At 44.8% G+C, this 26490-nt stretch overlaps 1 protein-coding gene across 1 annotated transcript in view; it reads right to left on the reverse strand.

Annotated features, from left to right (window-relative positions):
• The window catches only part of AKNAD1 (AKNA domain containing 1), a 425253-nt gene that overhangs the window by 85631 nt on the left and 313132 nt on the right, over positions 1–26490 (reverse strand). The window contains exon 17 of the mRNA XM_086936316.1: positions 11274–11418. Within this exon, the coding sequence (XP_086792442.1) occupies positions 11274–11418 (145 nt within the window). The remainder of the gene's footprint in view (positions 1–11273; positions 11419–26490) is intronic.

The following is a 26490-nucleotide window of genomic DNA, read 5'->3' on the forward strand; positions in this document are numbered from 1 at the left end:
TAGCCTCAGGATCCGAACATTGCCTTATCGTTGAATTGTCTCGTGCTGAGTCTCCTAATATTTTGTTTATTAATTTTTATAACTCCAATGCTGCCGATTGCACGTCATACAGTCTCGGTAGATTGGATGATTTTCTGTCAGTCTATAGTGAGGATGTTAATGGATTTGAAATCATCTTTTTAGGGGATTTTAACATACATCCTTGTCTACTATCGTGTGTTTGTGATGACGAAGATTCCCCCCCGAATAGTGCAATGATCCATCTGGCGCATAACAAGCAGGGGGATTGTCTAGAAAATTTTCTTGCTAGATGGAACCTATATGAATCTAATCGTGGGGAGGGGGAGGTTAGGGCCCCTACTTTTAAGGGCTCAGACAATGGCTCTATCATTGATTACATTTTTATTTCTGCATGCTTTTTATCTAAAGTTTTAATGTATAGAACTGTGGTATCCGCCTTTAGTGACCATAACCCAGTTTCTCTGGACCTAGTAGAGGGTGAATCATTAGGACGCATCCATGGCTCAATTTTTAGGGTTGGACCTCTCAAAGTTAAGGACCAAAGACGCAGACTTAAATGGGATAGTATAACACCAGAACCGTTCATTCAAGAAGTTTTGTTAGAGGCTGAGGAAGAGGTTGGGGTGTGCCTATCGAACGATGCTAATGACGAGGATGTAATTCTCGCATTTAGTAATATTTGTTGTAAGATAAACGGTAGGCTCTCTGTGATCAGCAAGCCCAAAACAAAACCTCTTAAAAGATGGTTTGATCATAGTTGTTCCCTAGCACACTCTGTGCTGCTTGATGCTCTTAAATCTAATCCTAAGGATCGTGACCTTATTAGGACTAGTAGGGCTTTATATAAAAAAGCCATTGCAGCCAGAAAGAAAGAGCTTAAAGATGAAGCTTGGGCACAACTTACAGACCCAGCCATAATAAAAAATAGCGGTGAGTTCTGGAGGATTGTTAACCAACCCCTTCTTACAGGCGAGGATAACTCTCCCCTAGAAACTAATATCCCAGATCAGGACTGGATCAAACACTTTAGAGATATATATTCAGGCCAGTCTTTAGTCGAGAATAGTGCTTATGAAGAGTCTACTGCTATATTGGGAAACCACCTGCACTTTGAAGCTGAGGAAGTTTTAGTCGCTATTAATTGCACTCTGACAAAAAAGGCTCCGGGACCGGATGGCGTTCCGGCTGACGCCTTTAAATGCTTCCCTAACTTCTGGTCAAGACTACTTTGCAGGGTTTTTAACGCCTTAAAACGTGATAATATTCCTGAGTCTTGGAAAACCTCAACTATCATCCCGGTTTTCAAAAAAGGCAATAGGCAGGACCCTGCATGCTATAGGCCCATTTCATTGATAGACTCCTCAGTTAAGATTTTAGGGAGAGTCTTATTAGCGAAATTGAATGATTGGGCCTCCGAGAATAATATCTTGAGCAACGTGCAATACGGGTTTAGACCCAAGAGAAGCACCTTGGACCAGTGTCTCAATCTCCATCTATTGATAGAGAAATACACCAGAGCCAAGGATGGGTCCATGTATCTAGGGTTCATGGACCTCTCCTCTGCATTTGATATGGTCAATAGATCCAAGCTCTGGGGTAAACTGGTTGACATGGGCCTGGACAGATCCTTAGTTAATTTACTGTCTGACCTCCACTCTGGCCTGTCTGCTAAAGTTAGAGTCTCCACCAATGGAAGGTGTACTGAAGTGTTTGCATCTGAAAGGGGAGTCCGCCAGGGATGCATTTTGGCACCATTACTGTTCACGCTGTATGTGAATGCACTAGAGCCCGCCCTAAGTGGGGTCACAAGCGACATTCCACGTGCAGGGGAACAGGGTATACCAGTTCTTCTGTACGCGGATGACGCGGTGCTACTGGCTCGAACAGGTGTGGGGCTTCAACGGCTTTTGGACGCTTTTGAATCCTTCATGGGTTCTTTAGACCTGAAAATAAATGCGAAAAAATCTCAGGTCATGCTCATGGGCCGGGCTTCAAGGAAATCCCTCCATAAAACTTTTTTCTGCGGCAGGGAAAAACTTGTTCGGGTCACTTCTTTCCCTTACCTGGGGATCACCTTTGATGAGAAAGGTAGCTGGGGTCCTCATGTAAAAAGTAGAGCAGCCTCACTGGCCAGAACTTCCGCTGCCCTTCATGGGTTCTCAAAAAGACTGGGGGGTAGACCTTTTGAAGCTATTAGCAAAATATATAAAGCTAAATGTATCTCTGTAGCCTCATATGGTGGCTCCCTGTGGGGGTATAAAAGAGTTGATCCCATTCAGACCGCGGAAAACAAATTTTTTAGATCTGTTTTGGGCGTTCCGCAGTCAACCCCATCCTATACTGTCCACCAGGAGTTAGGAGAAGGCTTCATCGCCGATTTGGTTAGAATTGCACCGTTAATCGCATGGCTTAAGATATGGCTCAATCCTGAAATTCCCTTAAACCATACTATAATAAGGGATTGTCTGACTCTAGACAATGTACTTAGGATAGGATGGCTAAAGTACATCAAGGACAGTTTTTGTAGGTTGGGGAGGCCTGAATTATACGCAGTCACTGACTCCATAACAGCTAATGATGTCGTCTCTATTAAGGCTACTATGAAGGAGCTCCTCTCCCTGGAGAGGGAAGAAATAGAACTAAAGAAACCTTGTGTTAGGGCCAGCCTTCTGCTGGCTATACCTAGTGGTCCTGACAACTATCTCAATGTGGTGACTAATCCCTATCATAGGTTCATTTTAACCCGTTTTAGACTTAACCTGATTCATTTTAACCTGGGTTTTTATTCTGAGTGGAGTACCCCTGAAAAGGCCCCGCCCTGTCCTTGTGATCTTTTTTCAGAACAGAGCACAATGCACTTTATAATGTTCTGCAGCTATTATAACGAGGCCCGGAGGTTGTTTCTCGTTCCTATACTTAAGGAAGCGGGATTTATATTGGTCCGACCTGCTCTTATTTACCTACAAATGTTGCAAACCCCCAGGATCATGTTTTTTGTGGCAAATTTCCTGGTGAGAGCAATAAGAAGCAGGAATATCAGACTTAAAAATGCATCTACCTCCTCATGAAGCCCAGACACGTTTATTAACTAGTCTGGCTGTTGGCAACTTTTGGTTAAGAACTCTAGATCACAACGTATCAGGGCGTGTACTTACCTTATTACAATATCTATGCGGGGATCCACCCTTGGAATATTGCACTGTATTATGCACTTTAGCACTATTGCACTTTAACACTATGTAATTACAATGTATCAATGAATTATAACTTGGTATATTGATTTTTATCTAAAATGTTTTCTTTTAAATGCTTTTAACTGTTCTTACTCATGCTATTTGTTTGTTGTCTGTGATTTTATGCCATTGTCTTTGTATGATATTCAGTTATCGCAATAAAGAATTTTTGACTGACTGACTGACTAATGTTGCAACCTTCCATACTTGGGTGTTCTATTTGACGAAAAGGGTCTTGGGTGGCCGAGCGAACACTCAACAAAAATACCCCAGCGAGAGCAGCAGCGGGCAACATTGGATTTTGCCAGGAGACTAGGGAGCAAACCTTCCTACAAGGAGGTTAATGATTTGCATGGGGCCCGAAAATAAATATCTATGGTAATATCTAGCTGTCCCTCCGAGTACCCTGCCTTTATGGTGCACGAAGAATTAAGGCAGGGTTACCTCTCAGATTGCATAGCAGTGGCCCTCATAATATCGTGGCGCATACCCTTCCTAAATCAAATTATTTTAGAAGACTGCATGAAGCTAGACAGGCTGCAGACATTCCTTTGTTAGACTATGTCTCACAGCAGCTCACAGAATAATGGTGCCCTGAGCTTTTTAATCACCCTAGACAGCTGCACCTTGGAGAGGTGAAACACATTGAAAGTCAATTTTTAAACAGGTGAAGGCTGGAAAGGGAAAATAGTGAACTTATCAAACCCATGATTAGATATTACATGATAATAAGCCCTGGGAGTTAGATCAACCCTGTTGTTTTTTTATTAATAATTTGCATCATCACTTTCTTTTAATCAGATTTAGGTTTAATAGCATTCATTGGTGTCTCTCGGTTCCCAAGGGTTTCTCTAAGTTAGGGACCCTAAAGCCTTGTTCCTGTGATGATTTTTCGGACCAAAATTTGCTGCACCTTTTGTTCTTCTGTGAATTTTATAGTGATTTACCGTCTAAATCTATCTTACCTCTTTTAAAAAATTGCTATTTTGCACAAGATCTGCCCTGATTTATCTGCTAATTTTATCATCACCCCTGATATGTTTTGGGGTTGCAAGTTTTGTAGCAGGGGCATTATGCAGAAGAAAAACCTTTGATTAGCAATAGAAATGGGTTGGGCTTTGCAGTCCTGAAGGAAGAAATGCTTTTAAACTTGTATGATGATCTTACTTTAACTTAGCATTGATTGTGTATAGTAATCAATTTTATCAAGGTATTTGCTGATACTATAGGTTTTATCACGATACACTAAATATGTATAAGGGCTAAGGAGCTGTTTTAAAATAACTGTAAATGTAAAGTAGCTCTGCTCTTTTTATCATATTGTATTCGTACTGTATTTCTGGGTCACTCTTTGTGTAAATTTACTTTTATGGCCATTATGCAGCCAAATAAAGTTTTATTGATGATGATGATGATGATGATGAAAAGTACCTAAAGCTTATACAGAGGCTTAAAAAAATAGAGATTCACAAAAAGCAAGTGTATCCCTTCTGCACTCCCCAGCACTCCCTCCTATGTGCCCCCTCAGTGGCTCTTCTCTCAGTAGCTAACCCTAACTTCTTAGTAACACTATGCTACCTGGGCAGGTTTACAATATGCCTTTGGCCAACCAAACTATGTGTCTCCTTAGTGCCTCACCCCTCAATTTCTTGAAAACCACAATCGAGTAGAATTTACAAGGTAACAGTTGCAACCCAATGTTGCTGGATGGGATGTCTGTAAACTGCTTTGCAACCCCTGTGCTTTTACACATCTGCCTACTGATATTTTATATTTAAGTATACTTTTGGATTTAGCTACTCTTTATAGATGAGTAGTAATTCCTGTAGTATGGTTAAAAGGCTGCAGCCTCTAATTTGCAATTTATACAAATGAAACGTCCCAACAACAGGATAAAAGGTGTCTGATTTCACTTCCTGTAATGACATCATATGTCATGCAACAACTGATATCACTTCCATTTTTTATATTTTGAACAAATTACACCACTAATCTGTAGGTCTAAATGAGAGTAGCATTATGGTCAGAAGAAATGTAAGATGAAAAGTACAGACAATATTGTGACAGGTGTGTAGGGTCTTCTTGCTGATATGCCAAACCCTTCGGTTGCTGTGCCTGGGAGTTAGCCCTGCAAATCACAGCGAAGGGAAGGATGAATCAAGGAGCCTTGTGCTGTCCCGTTTAGGCTTGCAAGTGATACTGACACTGTACCTGGATTGGCGGGAAAGAATAATGGGCAGGAGCTTCCCTGGTCCGTCCAGTGCTTCATCCTTTAAATAACTTGAACCTGACCTTCTGCAGCACAACCTAGAGGCACGTGGAATGGACCAATCTGCAAAGTATCAGAAGTGTTGGGAGCCCCCCGAGTGGTAAAAATTACTTGCTGAGGTTAAACATGACTGGATCAACGTTGATGTGCACACCAGCTTCCACGGTAGGGTGAGAGGTGTGTGTGTGTGTCACTTTGAGTCATGGTGCTAACCTAGGCCCCTTGACCACACTCCATGTTGCACAAACACACCTGCGGTAGTGGCCCTCCACCCAGACATTTCTACGTTGACATCGACCAGAAGGGTACTTACATTCTAGAAACAATAAAAGCACTGAAATGGCAAAACATTAAATAAAAATCATTTACATTTTATATTTCAGTCTTTTCTTTTTGAAATAAAACAGTGGGGGAAAGTCTAGGAGCAGATCGGCGTTGGGCAGGGAGACAATACCTGTTTGGGATGTGTAAGGCATACGGAATGGGGAGGGGGCATGGTTACTAGCAGACTCAAGGGAAGGCATGGACATGTTGGAAGTGAAAACAAGTACAGAGCAGGTGAGACATGAAACACAGGGAAAATTGTGAAAGTGTGACAGTTTGATTCCAAATCAACGAGAGGGGAGAATAAAGGGTCAAATGATGGGGTGTCGAGGGGACTGTTCCTTCACCGAGTGGTGAAGGAGTTGAAGAAATGAGTGAAGTCTTCTTTGAATTTTAACAAATTCACAATAATTCCACGGTTTCCCATGCAGTCTATCAAACTTCAGTCACAATATTTTTGACACAGATTGCATGGTACCTCCTTTGAGAAGATTGGATATGGGTTCCACAAGGCCAGGAATTACTAGAAAGCTGAAGCAAAAGTGATGAGATCCATTTATGGTTGCCACCTAGCACCCTGTCTTCAGGACTCCAAGTTTTCTGCCTTGAGCGTTTTTGTTGCAAATCAAGGTTATCAAGTGCGTCAATTCAATGGAAGAAAAAATGACTACAACTCCCAGAAAACATTAGGGTGTCAAATGAAAGCAATGGACTGGAGACATTGCGTCATAGCATGCAGTTACGGGGTAGTCCCACCTCTAACTCTTCTTTTGGGAGGGCACTTGCAGCTGAAATATTCTTACCATTTTTGTTTAGCTTTATCCCCTGCGGTCCATAGGTCACATGCAAACACCAGGCCACCAGGTCTGATAACTCTACGCAAACACCAAGTCTAGGTGGCATGACACTTTTGGAAGTGGTCATAGTCTCAGGCGGAGCCTTTCTCAATCCTGGGCAGGGGGAGGCTCAGTCCCATACGTGGGACTGTGTGCAGGGTTTAATCTGAGCCCGTGGGGGTCCACTAGCACTCATTTTGGGAGACCATCACTTATTTTTTCTCTTCAGACATTTCTCCATAGCAAAATAGTGAGAAGCACACAAAGGGTGAGAGGAAGAGAAAGAGAAATACTGAAAAACCACCACAAAGGGGAAAAGTAGGTACCGGCAAGAGTGAGATAAAGTGGCAGAGTGTCTCTGGTTGTGGCTGAACTAGGCCTGGGGTGGATGCAAGGCTATGCAGTCTTGGTATTCGGCACACCAACACATAATAGCGCCTCCCGTGGGCTTCTCGGTAGAGCTCTGGGCACCTGCACTCATTATGTTACACATCAAGCACTGTAGTGTGGTAATGTCATTCTTTACTCCCTGTTTTGCAGTACTAGTAGCATGTCAGAGTTGTTTTTGTATATACAATGTTGAGATTTAGCTTCTCAATTGGAGTGCCAACACTTCAGTTTCATCTTTACACTGGTGGTGAGCAGTTCAAGCTGAGACCATCATCCATAGATTAAGCATTGATTTCTGGTTTCCCGATTCGCAGATTTGGCAACTCGACTTTCAAACAGTAACTTGTGTTGGTGATTAGGTCAGCAGATGGGCATTGTAAGCTTGGAGAATAATTCCCAACTGCAGTTGCGTGCATTTTTGACCTGACAGGTGAGCATCCGAAAGATTGTGAAAAGCGTATCCTGTTGTGCTCTTGCTGTGAAGTCAAGTTTGAACAGAAGCTATTCAGACTGTAGGCAGATGCACAGGGGTTCAGACAAAGAAACGTAGTGCAAAAAATATAAAAATGAGAATATTATGGTAAGGCGGCTGAAAAGAATGGTCGCTGGTACTGTGACTGAAATTGGAAACAGTTTTCATTATAACTGCACTGGGAATACTGGAGGCATAGCTCTGCTGCATTACTTTATTATATTAGTAAAATTAGTTTTAATTAGCTAATTATTTTATCATGTTGCTATACTTTTTTACTTTACTCTGCTTACTGGGAAGGTGGAGATCAAGAAGGCCCAACATGGCAGCCCATAACATGTCAAAACCACCTAACTTTCAAACAAATCTTGGTGAGCCAACAGATCCATGAACAGTGGAGGGACTTATTTATAACATACATTTACACCTTTAAGGCACGAAGATATATTGTTGCACAACCTAGGGGCGGAAGGTAGAAGGTTATATGAGAATTCGGCTGAAATATCATTAGGTAACAGAGAAGGAGAACCTGAGCACACATATTACATGTCATTATGAATGCTGGAAAAGCAGCTCACAGCCAAGGTGAATGTTGCTTAGGAACACCACTAGTTTTTTTCAGGGGCTCAAGGAAGAAAAGAAGACATACGCTTTGTATCAGCTTTGGAGAGGTTATCAACGTGAGTTTGTAGAATTTAGGAGGTTCTGAGTGGTGCGATGCACCTTCAGTAATCATATGATAGAAAAATTGTTCTTAGGAACCCATCTTTAGGTAAAGCAACTAACTGACTTAGCAGTAGGTGTGGAAGACATGGAAAGCTGCTTGAGCGAGACTGATGGGCCACTAAAACCCTGTAATGACAAAAAGGTAGATGAGGTAAGGGCAGTAACAAAACCAAAAGGAAATGCCAAGAAAATGGAAGACACCAAAAGATAGCATTAAGGCATTAAGCTAAAGATATGTGAAAAATAAAATATCATAGGTTCTGTAACGTGGGACATGTTGTATCAGGCTGCATATGTGAAGCTTGTAAAACAATAAGATTGGAAAGAGGTGCATCTTGTCAAAGTTTCTGAATCCAAGTACTTCCGCTTTTAAGAAGGACATAGTATTGATATTGATTTTCTCCCTCTCAAAAGTTGAAAAGGAGATACACCCGCCACCAAATAAGGAGTCTTCCGATAAAACGACAGCATGTTCCAGAACAGGTCCGGCTTTAGGGCAGTGTGGGCGTTGTGTTTAGCAATAATCTATAATTGGGGAGATGAGGGGCACTTTTGCCCGCTTGTAGGAGGCAGAAGCACAAAGACATTTTAAACAGTGAAATGGAAACAACTTTCATAAACCAATGTATAAGATAATGCCATTATTATTCTTTATTTCTATCACAAGTAATGACTGCTAGTTCTTCTGCTGCAAAAGGTATAGAAACTGCCTGCTGTAATTGGCAAATATTTTTTTCATAGGTACTGGCATAACCAATGGCTAGCCCTCACTAACTCTTAATCAAGGCTAGGCCTATTTATAGGATGTTATAAAATGATTTGGGTTAGGTAATAAAACAATAATTTTCACAATAAATATTTTGGTATTGGAAACTAAGGCCCTCATTATGATTGCGGTGAATCCGCATACTCCGGGCCGGCGGAAGCCACCGCCAGCGCGGAGTATGCGGATTCACCGCGGCGGACACACAAATGACCCCCAGCCAGATTAGGATGGCTGGGGGGGTCATTTTTACATCCGCCGCGCCCGCCTTGCGACAGCGGCGGAAAAGCTCTAACATGGCTGGCGGTGTCTATCAGACACCGCCAGCCATATTAGGATTTGAACTTTGTGATGCCTTTCCGCGGCGGCAATGCCGCCACGAAAAGGCATACAGACTTTTCTTTGGGGGCCCGTTGCCGGCCCCCCGGTTGAAGGGGGGTTGGGGGGTGCACATGGGGGGTACCTATGGTACCCCCCTGCCTTTGCGTGCACGAAGAAGCAGGCACTGCGCGGTGCCTGCCGCTTTGTGCATGCAAATGCGATGCACGCATATTTAACCTTGCGGCGGGTGCTGCTTCAAGCAGCACCCGCCGCAATGTTAAATATTGAGGATATGACCGCCAGGGTGGCGGTCACATCCTAATCTGCACGGAGGGACCGCCGCTGCCCCTGCGGACGGTCCCTCCTCCTCTGGGGTGGCGGACGGACGCAGGTCTGTCCGCCATCCTAATGAGCACCTTAGTCTCAGATTTCTTCAGACATGATAAACATCTTCCCAAAATGAATCTAGCAATCAATCAGATTATTACAGGAAGCGTATGGTTTCACAGGAGCCAGCAGCATCAGTCACCCAACAGTCCAATGGCAGCAGCCGAACATTAATTTGCAAGCCCTCTTACCCAAGGCATAAGCTACCTTAATAGGATGAGTGGCAGTGGTGTGGTGTGGAGGTGAGTCCAATGGAGTTGGCTTCCTATGGAACTTGATGACTGATCTTGTTCCCTGGTGCTTGCACGGTGGAAGTGATAGCAAGCCCTTCAATGTGTATCAGGCCCACTTTTTAGCAAATCGAGGAACACTGCTGTAGCGGCAAGTTGCACGTTTTCGCAGGATGGTAGGGACAAAGCTCAAGGGGAGCATGTTGGATGCAGTTCCTCTGCATCACAGTAGAAGCAGCACTAGTTTCACCTCCGATGTGACACCCTTCCCCCACACTTAATAGTTTAGCCAACCTGTAATGGACAGAATATCATTTTGCACTGAAGAATCAGCATGAACAAAGTATATTGTGTGCAGGGTGGATCTTAAGAGATTGTGAGCCAGATGTACGACGCTCAAAATAGCACTCGCAATTTGCAAAGCGCTATTATGTATGTACAACAGTGTTATTGCACTGTTTGGCGATTCCCAATGAGGTAGCAAATAGAGAGGCTCATGAATATTAATGAGCCTCTCACAATTTGCGACCCCATTGGGAATGGCAAGCCCTCCCATTTATGGTGGCCTGCTGGGCTCAGCAGACCACCATGTCTGGGACTGCGTTTAAATAATGCAGTTTTGTTTTCAAGCAGCCTGTTTTCCTCAAAAGAAAACCGGGATGCATTTAAAGAAGAAAAAAAGTAACGTTTTTGTTTCGTTTTTTAAGGGCAGGCCCACTGCCTGCCCTTAAAAAATATTTTCCACTGCGTTTGGGAACCCCTTCCTTTTTGCAACCCCATTACCACCCTCTTAAAGAGGGTGGTAATTTGCAAGTGTTTTGCGACCGCAATTGCGGTCACAAAACATATGTACATTGAATTGCAAACGCAATTAGGAAGGGAACGCCGCTTCCTAATTGCAACTCGCAATTCCTAAATAGCGAGTCGCAAATAAATTGCGACTCGCTATTTAGGAATTGTACATGCCAGCAGTGATTTTGCATGTGCAAACGGGGTCGCAAACCTGTTTGCGCATGCAAAATCACTTTGTACATCTGGCTCTATACCTCATCTTAGTGGTCATACCAGTACAGAATCCTCTGGATGGCACTCCTAACATTTCCCCCATCCAATTATTGTCAATTACTGCCCAATCTCTTTTAAATAAAGCATTTTGAGAGTTCTGCGGGTGGATATATCATTACCCCATATGCTTTTATTAGCTAGCCTCTTTCACTATTGTTACCTGTTAGGAGGTTCAAATTTAGACACTTGCTGCCTCAATGTAGAAGGAAAGTAGAACTTTATTTGCAAATTCTTACCAGTGAATTCATGTTTTCAAAATTGTTCTGTCCAATATCAAACAATGATCTGCTTCCATAAATTCCTTTTGATAGATGACGTGGAGATAACATAATTGTATCATATATCCCCGAATAGTATGTTTTTGGAATTGCGAAGTTATTTCTGAAAGGCAAAAGATTATATTCTTATATCACTGCAGTGCCTCATTTATGCATTAACTGTAACTTGCATCTTTCAGGCACTCCTAACATTGTTGTATTTGTGTGCTTGCCTGTCACCTTCAGGAGAAGTCTTCTTTCACATAATAGAACAGCATAAAAGCAACAGATATGCACTAGAATCCGATGCCCAGATTAAAATATTTTTCTTGCAATGTTGCACAGGAGCCAAATTTTCTACACTCCAGTGCTCAAGCGGGAAAACAAAGGGAAGAGCCATATCTACTATGATTGGTGTGTGCTGCTGTCATTCCCTGTGCTGGTGCTCTAACAAGACTGATTTAAGAAAGACACACCGCCTCCCAGCTTTGTGCATAGGGGATCGCTGTCTACGATAGGATTGGTACTGGAAGAGTACCCTTCCATTTTTAATTAATGAAAGTACCTAGAAGCTGGCAAAGGGTGTGTCTACGCATTAATATTGTTACCTGTGGTAGTCAAATCATTTGTAAAGTGAATTATTCCTAACTAACATTCATGCAACTTTTTAAAAATGAAATGTCTAAGAGATATGATGGGTTTGTGATCAATTCTCTGCAACTATAATCTGAGGAACAGTAAAATGAGATATGAGATGTGTTGTTTATCTATTTTCCATTATTTATAAATCACAATTACCCATTGATATATTTATTGACACTATTATTTGCACAGCTCCAATCTGTTGCCTTTCAATAAGAGAAAGATATTGAAAAAAAGACGTTTTTTTTTAATTAAGTGTCGAAAGTCGGGGATTGTCCAGAAAGTAGTACAAAGGGTGCACTGTTTTCTGGTGTAGGGATCAAGTAAACCCATCACTGTTCTTTTTCTATAAATACTGGGAACCTGAAGCAATATTAAGCTAAGCCCATAGCACCACTTGTGTGTATTTTAGTAGCTTACTCCTATTTTAATAGCTTACCCCTGAGGAATTCTGGAACAGTCCCACAGGTGGATACATGAATCATATTAGTGACTTTAGAGATGATTCCTTCCTCAGCGATGGCTGGTAAAATTCAACAAGCATTTACAATGTAATAGGTCTCGCAATGACATTATTTTGAACTACTGACATTGTAAATGGCAATGTCCTATTGCATTGCATAGCGCGCTGCCCGTGAAGACAATGCTTTTTATTTATGTTTTAAAAAACAAAACATAAAAGAAGGCATTGCCATTTACAAGGCCAATAGCTCAAACTCGCGTAAATGCGAGACCTATTGCATTGCAAATGCTTGTTTCACGTTGTCTTTGTCTAAGTCACTGAGACTGCAGTGGCACACTAGTCTAAATTCTAAATATGTTTCTATCTAATATTCAAGATTAGAGATGTGTGCTTTCAATATTGTAATATAGCCGCAGCTCACTGATATTATGCAAATAATCTGTGACCCACTGCAATTTCTCAAATGTAAATTCCTGTTTCACTCTAAAAGGAACTTTTTTATGAATGTTGCATGGTGTTAAAAAAACAAAATGTCTCTGTATATTTTCTGTAAACGGTTCCCACACATTACCTGTATTAAAAAATAAACTAAAAGAAAGTGGTATTTAAAATAATCTATGCTTAAGAATAATTAACGGTCATCGGGGCAGGACTTTGTGGAGAACAGAACAGGATCTATCAGTTGGCCCTGTTGTAATAAATAATCGTAGTCAGAATTATGGAGTATTCTCTTTTGGGAACAATACCCCGATTCACAGAGGAGACACGGACGCAGCCGCCAACCAGCTCTCATGATGACACATAGGCAGAGCGAGGATGCACTCGATACGCGAGCGCAGGAACACAGCTGTGCAGTGCTCGAGTCTGGAAGAGTAAGGACGTGTTCCAGGCTCGAGACACAACACTTCTCCCCCTTTACAAAAACAACACAACAGTTCTTGAGCCAAAACAAATGTAAAGAACAGGTTCTGGGCTCCAGACACAACACTCTTCTCTCCCCCTTTACAATGACAACCTGAGACAAAAACAATAAAAATAAAAATAAAAAAAATATATAAGATAAAAGGATTTCTCCCTGTCATACTCATTTCCCTACTACTCTGGTGGCCCATTTTCCTAAATTGACACACATCTTAAAAATTGCAAGCCTACAATTGTGTCCCTGTTAGCATGTTACTGCCTTACGCAATCCACCCATGATGTTTTTTCCAAAATGCGAAAAACCCGGAAAGTGACAATACAGATCAAATCTTATACAATGATCAAATCTTGTACAACGTTATCACCAATATCTAATTCTATGGCAGGACAGGAGGCTTCAGATTATGCTTTCTCTATTTCTTTACTACTAACAGCAGCCAATAGTAACACAGTAAAGAAACGAAAAAACTACAACTCCCATGAGCCCTTAGGCCAACCATAGAGAGTACATGCTATATAAGGCACCATAGAGGACAACACTTCCTCTTTCTTTGCTGCTTCGCAGCCAGTTAAGTGCTTTTCTGTATTCATTCTTACTTGTGTGTTTACATGGCACTGTTCAGTTGATTGATTCTATTGTTTACCTTTATGCCGGTTTCGCTTTCGCGTTTGTGTTCAGCCGCTTTGCGCGTTGCGCTGCCACCGGCGTTTGTGCTTCGATTTATTCGTTGTTGTATGTGCTTCTGAGAGCGCGTGGTCGCCTCTCTGGCCTTGCGGGCGCCTTGTGCCCGCGTTGGTGAAATCTTCGGTGGAGCGGGACCGGAGCTCGGGGACTTGTGCGCGCGTGTCGCGCGCCGCTCCTCTTCCGGGAAGCAGGCACGCTACCGCGCATGCGCATTGGTGGCTTTTGGACGCTCCGTGTGACAGGAGCTGGTGAACGCTACGAGGCGGCGCTTTCCTTCATTGCCTCTGCCCACTTTGCCTGCCGGAGAGCTCCTCTGACGCCCTCTACCTCTTGGACGGTTTTGGGCTGCATAATTTTTAGAGGCTGTGCCTAGGGTGTTCTTTTCACGCAAGCTGGTCCCTCCACATTTTATACTGATTGTTTTGGGTCGAGTTGTGCTCTGCCTAGTTAGCTTGCGTGGGGCTGTCACCCCCCCTATCGGAGTCACTTGATTGTGACCTATTACTTGCAATTGGTTTTGCTGTGGGCCTCTAGATATACTTCGGTATATGTGGATTCTTGTTTGGTTTCTACCTGTTTTTTTCCTCAGTGCATTGTTTTTTCTCCATTACTATGGCAGACTACGTCGATGCTGAGGAATATTTTTATGAGGAGGAGCAGGAGGATTCATTTGAGTATGATTTAGTCGACGCCCTTGACCAAGGCGTTCAGCAGTCTGTTAATACTGCATTGGTCCGTGCCATTGGGCCTCTGAAACGTCATTTGGCTGACTATGCTCAACAACAGGGTTGGATTCCATCCTCTTCTTCCCAGCATTCCTCTAAGTCACCCAGTAATCCTCACAGGTCTGACTTTGTTCGTTTGGCCAGGTCCTTGTCTGCTCCTGCTCTCGACACTGAGGATGCCTCTTCCTCGTCATCTTCTGGTCCCTCTGGTCCCCCTTCGGCTAAAAAGTCCCGAAAGGAACATTTTGTGGACGCTTCTCCACATCCCCCAATCTTGACCTTTGAGCCTACAGACATTATACACCCTAACTCCAAGGTTTGGTGCCCTGCTCCGGAAGTCGCGGACTATATTCAAGACCATATCCGCGACTCTTTCGATCAGGAGGTGCGTGCTCGGTTACGTTCTGAGTGCCCTCGTCCGGAGTTGGCGGACAAATTGGCTGATACTCCGGAAGTCGATCCCACAATTTTGACTTACCTTAAAAAATTTAATAAGGATCCCAAGAAGGGTATTGACCGCTCTTGGCGCCTGTGCCAAGACAAGTTACTGGATATCCTTGGTCCTTTGACAAAAATCCTGGATCTGGCATACCAAGCCCAAGGGGAGGCGGCTGGCATTGATCCCGATGTCCTCATTGGCTGGGCCCAAAGGGCTATATGTCTCTTGGGGAACGCAAACTGTGCCCTTTCAACGGAACGTCGGCGTTCCATCTTGATCAAAATGGATCCACGCTTGTCAGAGCTGGCTACTTCCGAATCCGGTGCTCTGGCTCAAGGTCTGTTATTTGGTCAGCCGTTTTTGAAAGAGCTGACTAAATTTGTGGCGACTTTTAGTGGCCTGGACAAGGCGCAATCTTCTTTGCGTAGGGCGTTCCGCCCGGTTTTTGCCAAGGCCGGACGTTCAGGGGGACGTTCGTTCGGCCGAGGTTCTGGTCAGCAGCGTGGCCAGCAGTCCCATCAGGGTGGAGGCGGACAGCGCCAGCAACAGCAGCAGTCCTATTCTGGATCCAAAACCACCTTCTACCCCTCCCGGAAAGGTCGAGGCCAAGGCAACAAGGGAGGCTACGGTGGTAACCAGGGAGGACGACAGGATTACTCCTCTGCAGGTGAGCCTGATTCCTTTCGACAGTGTTGTTTTGGGGGGAAGGATTCAGTGTTTTCTAGAGAATTGGCGCTCGATCTCCAGCGATGCATGGATATTGCAAACAGTGCAGGGGTACCGCATCGAGTTCTACCACCCCCCTCTTCAGGGTCCCGTCCCTTCTCCCCTTGTTTTTTCCCAACGAGATCGCGAGGTGATCTCCAAGGAAATCGATTCTCTTCTTCTCAAGGGGGCCATTGTGCGAATGACCCTCCATCCACAGGGGTTCGTCAGCAATGTGTTTCTGGTGGAGAAGAAGGGGGGAGGGTCTCGCCTTGTACTCAACCTCAAGGAATTCAACAACGGGGTGATCTATCGTCACTTCAAGATGGAGGGCATCCATCTTCTCAGGGATCTTCTTCGCAAGGGCGACTGGATGGTTCGCCTGGATTTGAAGGACGCCTACTTGTCCATTCCCATCTTTCCGCCTCATCGCCGTTTTCTGCAGTTCCAATGGCTGGGGAACTGGTTCGAATACACGGTACTCCCGTTCGGTCTCTCGTCCGCCCCATGGTGCTTCACGAAGCTCCTGCGACCCGTCATGGAATCACTGCGGGCACGGGGGGTGAGACTTATAGTGTATCTGGACAACATTCTTTTGATGGCTCAGTGCCCTCTACAACTGCGTTCCCATTTGTCTTGGACAGTCGATCTACTTCAATCTCTCGGATTTCTAGTGGATCCGCAGAAGTCTCATTTACTTCCCACTCAATCGATAGAGTTTCTGGGTTTCCTTGTGGATTCAGTCTCTTGCCAACTTCTTTTACCTGCCCAGAAAGTCAGGTCTATCAAGAGGGAGTTGAAGTCACTGTTGTCTGCACCGAACGTATCGTTGCGGTCGATCGCTCGGATTGTCGGGCTGTTGGCTTCTTCCATCCAGGCGATATTTCCGGGTCCTCTGCATTATCGGGCCTTGCAACGCCTCAAAATCAGACACTTGCAGAAGGGTCTTCGGTATTCCGACCTGGTTCCTCTGTCCCAGGATGCGAAGTCGGAAATGATATGGTGGCTCCATCACATGGAAGCTTGGAACGGGAAAGCTCTGTTCGGCTCGACTCCGGACCTGGTTTTGGAATCGGATGCGAGTCTTTGGGGCTGGGGGGCCCGTTGCGGAGACTTGACGACGGGCGGCCGCTGGTCTCAGGACGAACTAGCCCTTCATATCAACTGCCTGGAGCTTCTGGCGGGATCGTTTGCGATCCGCAGTTTGGCTCCACAAGCCACCAGTTGTTGCATTTTGCTTCGCATGGACAACATCTCGGCGGTGCGATATGTGAAACAGTTGGGGGGGACTCGGTCGAAGTTGTTAGCGGAGATTGCGAAGGATTTCTGGCATTTCTGCCTACAGAGGAAGATCACTCTTATTGCAGAATATCTTCCAGGTCGCCTAAATCAAGTGGCCGACTGGAACTCTCGCCATCTACTGGACTTCAGCGACTGGCGTCTTCACCCTCGGGTCTTTCGCTCCCTGTCTCGCCTTTGGGGTCGCCCCTGGATCGATCTCTTCGCCTCTCGCCTCAATGCTCAACTACCCAGGTTTTACAGCTGGCGTCCGGATCCGGAGGCCATCGCCACGGATGCCTTTCTCCAGACTTGGCCTCCTCAGCTGTGCTATGCCTTTCCCCCGTTCGCGATGATCCCGCGAGTCTTGGCCAGGACGAAACAGTTTCTGCCGGAGATTGTTCTGATCACTCCTCTTTGGAGAGCTCAAGCTTGGTTTCCGGACCTTCTGGAAATGAGTTGCTCGACACCATTTCTGCTTCCAGCACGGTGGAACTTGCTGTTAGATCCTCTGCTCCACCCGCATCCTCTAGTCTTGTCGGGCCAGCTCCGTCTTGTAGCGTGGCGTCTCTCGGGGAACGCTGGAAAGTCCCTGGCTTATCTGGAGACGCTGAGAGATTTATCGGTGAGGCTTGGGCCCCCAACACGCGCAAACGTTATGCGTCAGCTTGGCGTAGGTGGTGTGATTGGTGTTCTGAACGGAATCTGGATCCCGCTTCTGCAGATATCTCTCTAGTGGTTAATTTTCTTGCTTCCATCGCTTCTGCTGGTTCTGCTTACAGGACCGTCAATTCTTTCCGTTCCGCTCTCTCTGCGGGCCATGCTTTGGTCGACGGGAAGCCTGTTGGGGAACATCCTCTCATCTCTGCATTGTTGCGTGGTGTGCGAATGGCTAAACCGCCATGTCCGAAATATGTGGCTCTTTGGGACGTTTCCATTGTGCTGCGTTTTCTGGAGGCTTGGCCTCCCAACGCTTCTCTGTCCCGTAAGCAGTTGTCTGCGAAATTGACAATGCTTTTGTGCTTAGTGTCTTGTAAGCGTGTTTCGGATGTCCGTGCGTTGGACCTCGCTGGTCGTTCCTTTTCCCCGGAAGGGGTTACTTTTACGGTTTCCAGGCGTACCAAGACTAATCTGTCTACTGTCACTTATCCTGCATTTCCTCACCACCCACAATTGTGTGTGGTACGCTGCATAAAGGATTATGAGGTGAGTACTGCTCCTCTTCGTCAAGATATGTCTGGACAGTTATTGATTGCTTTGTTAAAACCTTTTAAGCCTGTGGCGTCAGCTACTCTTGCTCGATGGGTACGCTGGCTTATGTCTGAAGCAGGAATTGATACCTCCATCTTTGGAGCTCACTCCGCGAGGGGTGCCATGGCCTCTAAGGCTTTTCATGTTGGTATAAGTTTGCATGACATTGTGAAAACAGCTGATTGGTCTTCTGATACAGTGTTTAAGACTTTTTACTTCAAACCCATTGTCGATATTGCATCTGTTGTGGTGGAACAGCTTTGAACAAGCATAATCTGAAGCCTCCTGTCCTGCCATAGAATTAAAAATTTGCAAACATTCGTGACAAGAATTTTCAATTCTATTAAGGACACGGAGGCGAGGATTATCCCACCCATTGGTATTCTACTGCATTGTTTATGTGCATCTTGGCTTTACTATGATCTGCATTGTTTTGCATTGATGTTTTTTCCCCACCCTATGTGATGCGACCTTCAAAGGTTTTGGGGATATGTGTTACGGCTCTGTTTTTCTTTCAGGTTCGGACCAGAAGTGATTTGTCGTCTTGGTCTTTCCGGCACCGTTTTCCACGCCTTGGATCCTGGATTTGCTGTCTTTCCTGATGCACCTTCGGCGCTTTTGGAATGGTTGCCTGTTTTCCTGTTGGATTTCTTTGCGGTTCAGCCTTCGGACTTTCCTTTCTGGATGGTTGGCGGTATTTTTCTTCAAATGACTTTAGACTGTTATGGTTCCTGGACAAAGAAAGAGGAAGTGTTGTCCTCTATGGTGCCTTATATAGCATGTACTCTCTATGGTTGGCCTAAAGGCACATGGGAGTTGTAGTTTTTTCGTTTCTTTACTGTGTTACTATTGGCTGCTGTTAGTAGTAAAGAAATAGAGAAAGCATAATCCTCGCCTCCGTGTCCTTAATAGAATTGAAAATTCTTGTCACGAATGTTTGCAAATTTTTAATTCCCTACTATAATAGTTGTCATCGCACATGCCATTCACATAAGAAACTACAACATCACCTACATCTTGCTCACTGCTATCGTAGTCCTCATCGCACACTTCCACAACACACTTCACACTCTTATTATTTTTACATGCTCTAGCAAAATGACCGGCCATTTTGCAATAGGCGCATGTTTTACCTAAAGCAGGGCATCTTCTGTCATTGGCAAGATGTGTTGAACTACCACAACGGAAACAATCCCCTTTATTCTCAAAGGCAGTAACATTGCTAGTTTCTCCTGTTACGCCTTTTCCCTTGAAGGTATACCTACTTTGGTTAGAATTTGTTTTGGGTTGAACAGGCGTCCTAACTATCTTAATTATTCCGTCACTATTCTCACCTTTGGCTTTATTAACCACCGTTTTAGCGCACCTAGAGGTTAATTCATCTTTGCTAATTATCGCTGAGATTTCTTTTAGACTGGCATCAGCATTTACTCATAACTTATCCTGCAACCCACTATTGTTGCAATGCATCACAAGTTGATCGCGTATTAATTCATCCTCAATAGTACCAAAATTACAAGACAAGGCAAGTCTTCTGAGCGAAGCAATGTAGTCCTCTATTTTCTCATTAGACTCTTGCCTCCTATGATAAAAATTAAACCTATGTACTGCCTTACACACAGTGGGTGCAAAATAAGCATTAAGATCATTTATAGCTTGCTATCACTTTCACCTACATTCCTTTTCTCAATTCTGTTGTAAACTCTCAACCCACCCGGTCCAAGACAATGCAAAAGTATTTTCTTCTTCCTATTTGGAGTTAATTCCTTACTCTCAAACGTTTCCAAATAATTTATCAAATAATCCCTCCATTCCTCCCATCTCTGACTCGTAACCTCCCCATCTCTTATCAAAAATGCCTGTGGTGCCGGCAAATTCATTGTAGTAGTTGCCATCCTTGACATCAAAATGAATAAAACCAATTTCCTTTTAAAGAGTTAAACCTTGCACCAATTTGCGCATTACACATAAATTAATCTATGCCCGTGAGCAATTAAGACATGACCATACAACAATCTGATTTGATTTATAATAACATTACTAGATTGAGCTTAGAATAACTATAATACTTGATAGTGTGTGTATCACTGGTGAATAAATGATACCCTCGCAATACCTTGTAAAAATAGTTCCACGTTAACACTGATGAATATGAAAGTGTAACTGAATAACTTTCGAAATGACACGCAGTGTGCGTATCACAGATGAATTGTCGAAATGACACGCAGTGTGCGTGTCACTGATGAGGGTAAGTCTGTGATTGTTATTCTTTTCCAACCGTATTCCAGATGAAGCTTAACCCCTTCCATGCTGGTGACGAACCCCAGCCGTCATGCACTACGGTGCTCGTGTGCTGATGACGGCTGGGGTTCGTCATGGCCCGCCCCTGTTCGTTTGTTTACCGCACAGGGGCGGAAACCGGCCAGCAGGGAAGGGGTTAAATCAATCCAAAGGTCAACAATGTGGAGTATGCGATACAAGTTCCGACGTGTACTTCAGCAATAATATAATATAAGAGTACTTCAGAGTTTCTTCGCTGTTGCTAGGTAACCTATAAACAAAATGGAGTCACGTATCTTGACCCAATGCGTGACCTTGCGTTGGTACTTACGCACCAGATGACGTCGATCGTAGCACTGCAAACGGTGTTCAACACTCCAATCTAGCTTTGAAACAAAACGTTCCTGCCTTTAGAAGACGCACATTCCAACATCAGGTTAATCTTTAACTTAATGTTTTCCAATAGATGTTACGTCGTTACTTTTCCAAAATCCATGCAACCTCACAAATAACAACGGATGATGAATAACGATATTACCAGAATTGTTCAATTTTCCCTTTAAATACTGAATTAAGCTCAACAGTATTTATATTTTAAAGAAATAATTCCATGACACACTGCGGTAACTAGTTCCTACTTTTGTCACTTAAGAGGAAAATTCAGTAAGAATTTGTGCCAAATTCAATCCGACTAGCGGTATCACTTTTGCAGTTCCATTTACGGATGCGGTATCGGATTCCAAAACGTATGGTTCTAATCAGTATCAGTCTCAAATGCACTTCCCTTGAAGATGCGCTTCACTCTTCACTCAATTACGGTAACTTTAAGTTACAAACGTAAAATGTGACTTACGTTGGATGTTTACTACGGTAGGTAGCCGATCTCACTATCTTTTTAGACTCGCTTAAAACTTCTCTTATTATGTTTCTATTCTTGTTCAAAAAGTTGTCACTCGCATTGATTCTTCAGGGGTTATGTACCATTGTCGCCATTGTTGTAATGAATAATCGTAGTCAGAATTATTGATTATTCTTTATTGGGAACATAACCCCGATTCACAGAGGAGACACGGACACAGCCGCCAACCAGCTCTCATCACCCGATCTACCCACCAACCACCAACATACATCAGGAACTCCAGCCACAGTTTGAATAAACACATAAGCAGAGCGCGGATGCACTTTGAATGATGACACATAGGCAGAGCGAGGATGCACTCAATACGCGAGCGCAAGAACACAGCTGTGCAGTGCTCGAGTTTAGAAGAGCAAGGACGTGTTCCAGGCTCGAGACACAACAGGCCCCTCTGGACAACACCTCACATCCAGGCTCTGTGCCCCGAGAGCACCCCTCATCCTCACATATCAACTCCCACAAACACAGACACCAACTGACGAACGCACGCAGACACAAATAAAAACCCACACCAACAACCCCAGACACCGAGGCACCCAGACACACAGGGACACTGTTAGACCTGGCATCTTTGGTGTGGTTTCCCCTTTCTTTTTGCCTCTACCGCATGTATTTTTGATGCTGTGCTGGATTTCGTTTTTTGCTGGTTTAGATGCTTTGGGCACTTTGCCACTGCTGATCAGTGTCAAAGTGCAAGTGCTCCCTGTGTAAATTGTTTTAGAATTGGTAATCCATGATTGGCATATTTGTATCATCAAGAAGTCCCTAGTAAAGTGCACTAAGTGTGTGCCAGGGCTGGTGATACAAATGCTACTAGTAGGGACTGCAGCACTGATTGTGCCACCCACATGAGTAGCCCTAAAATGGTGTCTCAGGCCTGCCACCGCAGTGCGTGTGGGCAGTCTGTGAACTGCCATATCAACCTAGCCAGTGTCCCCACTGACCAGGCCTAACCCTTCCCTTTCTGTACACATTGGTTAGCCCTATGGAAGGCCCAAGTTACCCCCTTGGGCAGGGTGTGCAGTGTATGTGAAAGGTAGAGCATGTACTAGTGCAGATGACATGCTCTGATAGTGAATTACAGCCATTTTCATTTTTCACTATTGTAAGGCTATGTTGCCCATAGGCTATCGTGGGGAATGCTGTGTACAGTGGTTACCTGCATATCTTCCCATAGGAGTAAGATAGGACATAAAAGTCTGGTATCCCTGAACTCAGAATTTAATAACACATCTTTTAGGAAAGGTGGTTTTTAAATCCTGTGTTTGAGAACAGCACTTTTAGAAAGTTGCTGTTCTCTTGTCTGACCTTTCTGTGTTCCTTGGCCTGTTTGTGAATTGACTGTCTGGTTTATGAGTGTCAGGGGCTGGATTGCTCCCAGAGGCTGGGTGGCCCATCCCTGGGATTAATAGCTCTATCTGTATCTAGAGTGGTGGGAGGGGGTAGCACCTGGGCCTGAATAGGGCTGTGCCTGCCTTCCACAATGCTGGCTCCACCTCCTGCTGGGCTGCTGATGACCCTGCCTCTCTCTCTGAAAGGAAAGGAGAGGCCTGGAAAACAAAGTGCTCAAGGAACACGCAGAACTGAGTCAGACGGGCTCAGAGCCCTCCTGCACAAAGGGAACAAAGACCTTTTGGGGTATAAATATAGGACCCCAGACTACTAGAAAATTAGTTCATCCTGGAATCAAGAAGGAACCTCTGCCAAGGAGAAAGCTGGAAGAATGAAGAAGAAGGACTGTCCTGCCGTGGTTTTTTGGGTTGACCTGCAGTTGCTTTGCTGCCTAGGACAGGGGAAAGACTTTGCTTTGTGCTGTGTCCCCTTGCTTGAAGAGATCTCCAAGGACCTGAGTTGAGCTGGCTGCCTGTTAAGAAGTCCCAGGAACAAAAGGACTTCACCCCATCCTCCCCCCTGAACTCTATTGAGAGAGTTCTGTCCTTCCTAGAGTGCTTGGGCCAATTGTGGCGCCTCTGGAAGTTGCATCTGTTGGCTGGGGAGCTGGACAAGAAGAAACTTTCGACCAAGTTTCACGCATCGCTCGTTTGCGGAGGGCATCCCCGTCAGTGCGAGGATATTCCAGCCGCCTCGAAGATCGAGATTGTCGCAGCGCCTGTTTGCGCTGCAAGAACCGACGCATCCTTTGCTTGCGGAACACATCGCTCTGGTGCGGGAAAAGTACCATCGCTGCGAGTATCGTCGCAGAGCCTGTCGTCACGGGGTGAGATCGTCACACCGCTTGCTTGCGGACTGCATCACATCGCTGCGAGAGTCGTTGCAGAGCCATCGCATTGAGGGGCCGCGAGAGGAGAAGATCGACGCTGCGCCGCGCATCGCCGCCGCACCTGAGATCATCGCCATCCAGAAGATTGTCGCATCGTACCCTATGCGAGACGCTTCCTATGAAACTTGCACACCGGAATCCATACAAGGTATCGCATCCCTCCCCATACAGACCGGAGTCATCACAACACGCCCGCTGCATCCAGCGGGGTTGTCGCATCGCCTCCCCAGGGTCTCAGGAGTGACGCATCTTTTGTTTTTCAACACTTCAGCTTTCACTTGGAACTTTTGTCACATCTAAAGGTACAGTTGGCTAAAACGTGACGCAACTGTGGATTATTTTAACTCAACCTTAAGAACTCTTTTGAAACCATATTCTTGAACTGTGTATGTTAGATTTTTGTTTAGTTTAGATTAAATACTTCTATTTTTCTAAACTGTTGTGGAGGCCATTTGTGGTGTTTTCACTGTGTTACTGTGAGTGTTGGTACAAATACTTTACACATTGCCTTTGATAAGCCTGACTGCTCTTGCCAAGCTACCAAGGGGGTGAGCAGGGGTTATCTAAGGAGTGTATCCTTCTTACCCTGACTAGGTCCCTATTTGGACATTGGTACCTACTTCTGCCAACTAGAGACCCCCAGATCTAAAAGACACCAACTCACATCCAGGCACCCTTCCCCCAGAGCGCCGCTTATCCGCACCTACTAACCCCCACAAGCAAATACCAACCGATGCACGCAAGTAGACACACAAACAAAAACCCACCTCAACAACCCCAGATATCTAATGCGGCACCCAGACACACACGGACACTAACTCACCTCGAGGCGCCCCCGAGAGCGCCCCTCATCCTTCTCATCTGCACCTACCAACCCCCACAAACAGATGTCAGCCAATGCTCACACGCTTGCAGACACACAAATAGAAACCCACACCAACAACTCCTGAAACACACAAACACACCCAGGTATACAATTAAAGACACATCTACCCCAAACACACACACAAACGTATACGACAGCAGCTCCATACTCTTCTTTGCCCCTCTTTAATATATCTATGACAAGGATTTGCAGAATGTGACACACGATACCGCGTAAAGCAGGAGGCAATTGAATGGCAATCTAAAACCAGTGTTCAAGGAGAGGTGTGCGAGCTGTAGTGTGCTACAGGAGTGATGTACTTATGCTAATATCACTCAGTACTACAGCTTCTGATATCCCTGGCCCGGTGGGCCACAGCCTTCAGTTACTTCGGACAGCCTTTGGTTACTACGCACAGCTTTCTGTTACTCTGCACAGCTTTACAAAGTACAGAGACTGGAAAAGATACCACGGTAGCGGGAAACGACCTCCAGTTCTGTTTTATTTGAATCCTAGGACTTTGAGTTTTTAATTTGTTTGAGATAAACTCGCACTATAAGTACTAAAATACAAGAGTGGAAGGTGTGTGATCCACTTCACCTGGCATATTTATTTATTTAATCGCTTGTATAGTGCAGGAATTCGAACCCCGGAGAAGTATCTCCGCGCTTGTGTTCTTTACCAAAGCTGTATTCAAATATAAGACAATCAGGACCGGAAGAGTAAGTGTCTACATGGTCAGGAACAAATGTGTCTTTAAACATTTCCTAAAGGTGGCTAAATTAGAGTTTTGCCTAAGGGCGATGGGCAGGGAGTTCCAAAGAGTAGGGCCTCTATAGGATAGGGCTCGGCCTCCCTGTCTTTCCTTTTTGATACGTGGTACCTGAAGCAAAGATTGATTCTGAGAGCGCAGAGAGCGGGCTGGCTCATAAGGTCTAAATTTCTCTGAGAGGTACTTTGGACCAGTGCCAAACAGGCATTTATGAATTGTGCAGCAGATCTTGAATTTCACCCTCTGGCGAATAGGAAGCCAATGTAGTTTGTTCAGCAGAGGACGAGAGCGAGATCTGGATGGGACGTTAAGGATCAGTCTAGCAGCTGTATTCTGGGCTACCTGTAACCTGCCAAGTTGTTCCTCATTGGCAGAAATAAGCAGCCATTACAGTAGTCTAATCTACTGATAACCAATGCCTGAACTAAGGTCTTCCTATGGCAGTCTGCTAGATAGGGGAACACCCTTCTCAGGAGTCCAATGACCCTAAGACAGGATCCCGTTACTTGATTAACATGATCTTTGAGTAACAAAGATTTATCAAGTCGAACCCCCAAGTTTTTTACTATCTCTTTGGGACAAGGGGAAGAACCTAGTTCGGGAGGCCACCATTCAGGTGACCATAAGAGTGGGGCCTCTCCGAAGAGCATGACCTCCGTCTTGCCCACATTGCATTGCAGGCAATTGGAGGTCATCCAGTTGGATACAGCTCTCATTCCAGCAGCGAAGGAGTTTTTAACTGCTGGCGTCAATGTCTGAAAAGGGAACAGAAGCTGGGTGTCATCTGCGTAAGATATTGGTGTGAACCCATATTCTCTCACAATTTCCACCAAAGGGGCCACATACACATAGAACAATGTGGGGCTTAGGCATGAGCCCTGTGGAACCCCCTTGGTGAGCTCTCTAGAGGTGGAGCAGTGGGAGCCCAATCGAACACTTTGTGAGCGGCCAGTAATAAAACTTTCTAGCCATG

This window comes from Lissotriton vulgaris, chromosome 1_1 (genome assembly GCF_964263255.1).
Source record: "Lissotriton vulgaris chromosome 1_1, aLisVul1.2, whole genome shotgun sequence".
NCBI classification, from domain to species: Eukaryota; Metazoa; Chordata; class Amphibia; order Caudata; family Salamandridae; genus Lissotriton; species Lissotriton vulgaris.